Consider the following 6,777-nt stretch of genomic DNA (forward strand, 5'->3'; position numbering starts at 1 on the left):
GCGTGACCGTACACATCCTCTTGTTTTGGACTTATGGTTTATTGGATACTCTGATATTAAACTATTTTCAAAACACTTTGTAATAACTAATGGCTTTTGGATAGTTGAAAAGGTTTTAAATTGGCTTGATTTTTTATGGGTGTTACAGTCGAAGGCACCAGTGTCAGCCTGTTTATGTATGTTAGCATATGCCGGACTTCGGACCGATGTCGGGGATAGCCCGATGTAGATTGTATGATTCCAGACTTCGGTCCGATGTCAAGGCAAGCCCGAGGAATGTTTGGTATGCTTGATGTCTTCGTGATTCTTGCACGTGTATGTTATATGATCCGGGATTCGATCCAATGTTAGGGCAAGCCCGAGGAATGCTTAGCTTATATGTTATGTGTTGTATGTTCCGGGCTTTGGTCTAAAGCTCGGGCAAGCCCAAGGAATGTTTATATGTTTATCTTATGTGTTTATGTTATATGCTTGTTGATATGTTATATGTATATCAAATTTCAGTCCCATACCGGGCGAGGCCCGATGCCAGACTCGGTCCGATGACCAACAGGGCCCGATGCCGCATTCTTCCCATGCCAGGCGGGGCCCGATGTAGTAGGCAAGGCCCAATGTATGTTATTATGTGGTTATTTGGGGAGACTCACCACAACTTTAGTCTGGGATGATTTACTCTGATGATTTGTCACATTATTTTGATATATTGGAAGTTGTTTATGATATTTTTGGGATACACGAGTTATGATTTTATATAATGGATGACGATTATGGTTTTATTTATATTTTAAAAACGAAATTTTTTGGACCATATTTTTAGGATGTTTCATAGCAACTCTTGTATTGTTTTGATATATTGGAATATGATCATCACATTAATATTTATTATGTTCTGTATTAACATGTTTAATCCATGAATAATCTTATTATTCTAAAAGTTCATAGTTGGTTATAATTATGGGAGCGATTATGAAGTAAGACTAACATGATTTGAATTGGTTGAATCTCATTAGATGAATGTAAACAAGTAGTTGTGACGAAGATTCATAAGTACTAGTCAGAGAACTGGTATTGGACATACCCACATCAAGATCACAAATACATTGATGTTATAAGTGATACTTGATAAAAGGTACTATATTTCTACCCTTAATACATGAGAGACATAGTGGCACTTAAGTGTAGGGAGTGTTATGCTTTGATGTGGTCAAATATATGTCCTTAACCGAGCTTTTATAAAGGCTATTTTCAGGTGTGGTGTGAACTATGTAAAAGGCTTATGTAGTTGAGATGGAATTTTTTTCCTCTTATGTGTTGAGATCTAGAAAGCTAATGTGCATTACCTATAGCTGAACACTAAATGAGATTCATTGCGATCTAAGTATCTTGTTTAAAATGATGTCTATAATAAAAGGATAAATGATAAGCTTACTTTATCCATCAATTGCAACTTTGAGCTTTTGGGAATTGGATGCTGACAGAATGACACGAAGTCATATATTACTAGGGGTAGTGAAATATTTCTAGACGTTCGCCACTCTCTATATCAACCTAAAATTAATCTTGCGCAAGTTGGAGAGTGAAAGGTATTTATTCTCAATAAACATTATAGAATGATATTTTCTAGATAATATATATGATCCTAAAAGGTCACACTAACAACAACTTGATGTATATATATTACTTATAAGAATTTGATCATTGATATTTAGTTATATTTATTTATATTTCTTGTGATAAATTGGAAATAATTATTTTATGTAAATAATAGTTTTTATATAAAAAGTACCAAATACAATTGGTATGCAATGATTTATAAAAGTCATGTTTTTATATAAACTAAATAGGCTCTAGTTTTTATAAAATATTTGACAAAGTGTATAACGGAATAAAAGAGTGTTGCACATTTTTTGTGTTTCTTTTTTCTTCTAAAAACCTAGGATCAATCCATCTTGTGGGGTTTTGTTAGTTGCTTAGCTTGTCTTGCTAACTTTTTCCATATTATACCTCTGCACTTGTCACATGTTAAAGGTATGGGTCTAAAACTATTCAAAGACTCTTTACCGAGTATATAAGAGTAGAGATCAGGGCTTTCTTTTTTTGATTCTTCTTCTTTAAAATAGTCACATGCACTCTCTATATATGACGTGTCTTAAAGTGTTAAGAAACTAGAAGAAAAGTTTGATACTTTCAAACTCTCTTTTAAGTCATTAGTTGGGTTTTGACTTAAAGCTTAAGAGTATTCCTTTGTTACAAGAATACAAGACTAGCATCTTATCAAGTTGAAGTATTGTTGGTGTCACTAGTTAAGGTGAAGATTTACTCTATATTCTTCATTAATTTCCAACCTCCCAAGATGATCAAAGTCTTTAAATGTTGTATCTCTTTATTTCTATGGTTGTGTTAATCTTTCAATGCTTTGCAAAATGATCCTTGGTGGGTAAAAAATAGCTACAAGTTTGTTCATAATTTTAAATCTTCCATTGTCATTTTTACTGTTTTTGGAAAACCAAGTTATTGAATAAAACCCAACAAGTTAGATTTGTCCTCTAGACTATATTAACTCAACATTATAAAAGATATAAAAGTAAAGATTGTGATTGTAAAATCAAAGGAGAAGTGAAGACCGAAATACCCTCACTTGTTTAAAAAGAGATTATGAGGACGAAATCCCTCTGAGGGGAAGAGAACTTGTAATGCCCGATACTGAGACTTTGTAGTTATAAAGGGTATTATGTTAGATTATAAAGGATATTAATAGAAAATATGTACTTCTTGATTGTTATCTTAAAAGCATCATATACTCTTATGTTTGTCACATCGTAAGTAAAAATTGAGAACGTTTTGGTGTATGTTTTGTACAAGAAAGTTGTACTTTACTTCGAGACCGCTTCATGTATATAAAATCAGTCGCAATCAGAGTTTGCATGAGGGAGTTATGGGTTGTTAAAGTATATGTTATAAATTTCATTACCTTAATGTGCATCCACGGGCTTTACACGATCGTGTAACGGTCTTACACGATCGTTTAAAGGTCTTACACGATTATGTAAGCATTACTAAGTACCCAAACATGAAAAAGAGATGTAACACGAATGTTGGGTTGTTAAGGGCTATCATGTAATCCTGCTCCTAGTCATCCTTCCAACCTTCAAATCACCCTCTGGGATCGCAAAACAACTGCTCTTTGTTGTATATTTGGTGTATGTTCTTACTATGTCAAAGAAAATGCATTATTTATACTTTTCCTATCGACTTAATTACGAGGCATATGTATCCTAATTACGAGGCACGGGTGCAAGTGACCGCATTGTTCTCGAATTTTTCCAGCTTACGAGGCGCGTAATTCAGAATCATGAACTATGTTCTTCCTTTTTTATGTTACCCGTGAACGTCACCAAACAAAAAAAAAATCAGTTTTATAAGGAATTTTGTGTCTAGTAAATCTTCATATTGTCTGTGTGCACCGCATATCGAGTACAATGAGCAACATCTAAAAGCAACTTCCGAGCTTCTCCAAGTTTAGGGAACTATAAATCTCCAATATCTTAAAAAACGATTGGGGAAATCAGAATTTTAAGGATAAAGTGGGTTGAGGACACGTACCCTTATGATTCTTCATCTAATTATCTTCCTCAGCTGTTGTTATTTCGTTCATAAATGTAGGGTAAATGAAAAACATTATCAAATTCACAGGAAGAAAGCCATGGTTAGAGAAGATAAGTGGCGAAGACACATGGGTGTTTATTGTGATGGGAGGATCAGAGTCGGGGGCAGTGGGGGTGGGGGCGGGGGGAGCCAGCAGGTGCTTTGCGTCCCCAACAATTCTTATTTGATTTACCAAAAGACTATTCTTCATTTCCCAATTGAAATTCATCATTTAATCCAATTGTTTTTTATCATCTTGGCCCAATATTTTGAATTGTCTAAGGCTTTAAGGAATTTGGCAATTACAGAAATTTTAAATTTTTTATTATATTCAAGGATATACAACCTTGCTTTTAACCCTCTATTGTACAACGTCAATTTCAATAACAAATAATTTAAATTCTTATTAGTTATTGCACATTTAAGTTTTCTATAATTTCTAGTTATTTTTTTAACAATATAATTTGTAAATGATTTATTATGATTAGTTTTTTATAATCAAATGGTAAATCATATAATCCTAAGGTAGGTAAATCTTGAGCAAGAAAAGAACCATAATTTTTTTTCAAATGAAAAGAAGTTATTTATGACAAATAATTACATATGGTTAGTTATAATATCAGAGAAAATCCTCATAATACACGCCACGACATGAAGGGAATAGTAATTTTGAATAATCAATTAATGTTGAACCTAAAAAAATGATACTTCAAATTTAAGAGAGGTAACCTTAGATTCCTTAATCCGTGAACTCGAAGAACGACCTTCGATATTAAGTTATCCAAGTCACAAACGTGATGGTAGGCTATGTTGCAAGTCTCTATTGAGGTTATTAAATGGCTCGTGTTTCGTACATGTGCTTTAAGAGGTCATGATGAACAACCTAACTTAAGAAATCAAAGGAATTTCCTTGGTTAAATGCTTCTTGTATCAAAAACATTGATGATCTTGTGCTAGAACATGCTCCTTAGATGGTTTTTATTTATTAATTTATCTTTCAAATCCATTGTCCCTGTTAAGTTATCCAAATATAAAAATACACTTTAGCTTCTTATTATGATTTAAGCCTTTCTTATTTTAAAATTCTGACTTCGCCCCTGGGAAAGATGACGCGTAAACCGTTGATGGGAGGATGAAACAGTGGCAGTGGTTATCGAAGGAGGTAACCTACAATGATGGAGAGTGAAAGATGGTAGGGTTTATCGTGTTAAAACATGAAACTTCAATGGAGCTTTTAGGGAGACACATAGAAAGCGTGAAGTTTTTACCCATTTTTTATAGTTTACACATTTGGTCCCTTAATTTTAAAATAACATAACCTACAAAACCATATGGGCCTGAATAGTAGGACCATGAGAGATGATTTGTTTGTTGTGCAAACCATAGGGACCAAAACTGTATTTTACTCTTAAAATTAATATTTTGGGAGGAGAAGCTGTAAATTCCCCAAATCAATAGCCTACAATTACCAATCTCGAAAAATAGGGTGCGCATGAGAAGAGAAGAAACAATCGCTCGCTATTAGTTGGAAATAGTTTTGTGTATCAGAACATGGCGGCGGGATCGAGAATGTCACCCCTGTAGACTGTAGTGAATCAGCACCTGGGGGATTTCGAATGCAGGTCGGTGTTATTGAATAAATATAGAGGTACGAATCCTAATTCATCCATGAAAGTTTAAAATATATCAGCTTAGATTCTGAATGGAAGAAGATTGATTGACATGTTCTGATAAAATCGCGAATCAAATGTCACTGATCTGTGAATCGTCACCACAACAGTGGTGTTGGTCGATTACAGTTCGCCGGAAAACCAATCGGTTGACCTACCGTGCTTTAGGGATCGTTTTTGCAAGCTCTATTCTGTATCTAAACTTTTTATTTTTGAACACTAAAACAATCAGGGGAAACAAGCATGAAGAATTTGTAAGCAGTTATCTATAGATGGATCCATCACCAAGCAATTTTGATCCCCTAAAAACTTATCAATCCACAATACCTAAAACACAAGAAGATGATGAGTTCTGGCCACTATCTGGGAAACCATATTTCTATGTGGTTCTTAACAAATTACACCTTGCAACCAGGTTTCAAATGGTATTGTTTATTACACCATTCTACTTTTACAGTTATAATTAAAGTAAATATTTCAAAGTGCAACACTTGAAATGGAATAAATAAATGTAGTATGCTATAATAATCAAATAAATGAACTTACATTGTTATTTTTTGCACAGACATTTCCACGTAGACTATCAGAAAAGCTTCCTGCTGCTATGGTTTCTGCTAAGATTGTGTGCAGAGGAAAGGTGTGGGATCTGGTTTACATTGGTGATCAAGGTACAAAAAAGTTTGAAAACCAAACATGGGAAAAATTTGTGATAGACAACAATCTTGCAGTTGGAGATGTGTGTTTGTTTGAGTTAATGGAGGGAAGCGTAAATGGTGGTATTGTTAAGTTAAAAGTTCAGATTCTTAGAGACAATTTTCCTTCTGAATTGGTGGAGAAAGCAGAAGGGCACAATATGAATAATCCTATAGATATAGAGTAGTTTGAAATTATCGTATTTGTTCATATGTTATTAGCTTGTTTGAAAGTATGGATTCTCTTTGGCAAATATAAAATTCATCGTATTATTAAAATGTGTTTTGGCGTTTCTATATATTTTGAGTTTTGTTCCACTGACACCTGTCTCTGTCTCTTGTCTCTGTGGATGTGGATGTGGATGTGGAAGGTAAAAGGAAGAAAATGTAACCCTTGTTAATGAGGGTGTCAAATACACTAAAATGTCATATTTGGGTGTCAAATATCCACATGACTAGCTTTGATATTTTATCACAAAATATAATCCAATTTGGGATGTAAACAAAATATGGTCTATCAGCAATAATTAATGAGTAATTGAGTATGGTTTCTAGAGTTTAGGTTTTGGGTTAAAATCTCATCAAATGTCTTTATACAAGTGGAAGTGGAAAAATTAAATATGTATTGTCTTTGTTGGGTTTTAAACCAACTTCTAGCCTTAGGAACAATCTACCTTTAAGGCCGTCCGGTATGGTTGCAACGGACGGGTTCGTGGTCTAGCTGACCACGAACCACGACCGTGCACACCATCCCGGTGGCTAGTGGTGGT

General features: G+C 34.1%; 1 protein-coding gene across 2 annotated transcripts; it reads left to right on the top strand.

Annotated features, from left to right (window-relative positions):
* The first annotated feature begins 5,082 nt into the window (after nucleotides 1–5,082).
* LOC145053083 (B3 domain-containing protein Os04g0386900-like) lies at nucleotides 5,083–6,286 on the top strand. Of its 2 annotated transcripts, none has more exons than XM_079001058.1 (3): nucleotides 5,083–5,267; nucleotides 5,548–5,740; nucleotides 5,881–6,286. In XM_079001058.1, the coding sequence occupies exons 2-3, from the start codon at nucleotides 5,588–5,590 to the stop codon at nucleotides 6,193–6,195; spliced, it is 468 nt and encodes a 155-aa protein (XP_078857184.1). In that variant the 5' UTR covers nucleotides 5,083–5,267; nucleotides 5,548–5,587; the 3' UTR covers nucleotides 6,196–6,286. The 2 variants fall into 2 exon arrangements, with proteins under 2 accessions (XP_078857184.1, XP_078857183.1); XM_079001057.1 differs by having other exon boundaries at nucleotides 5,084–5,293.
* The last annotated feature ends 491 nt before the right edge of the window (nucleotides 6,287–6,777 follow it).

The sequence above is a fragment of the Lactuca serriola genome, chromosome 5 (assembly GCF_051521515.1).
Source record: "Lactuca serriola cultivar US96UC23 chromosome 5, Lser_US96UC23_V15, whole genome shotgun sequence".
NCBI lineage: Eukaryota > Viridiplantae > Streptophyta > Magnoliopsida > Asterales > Asteraceae > Lactuca > Lactuca serriola.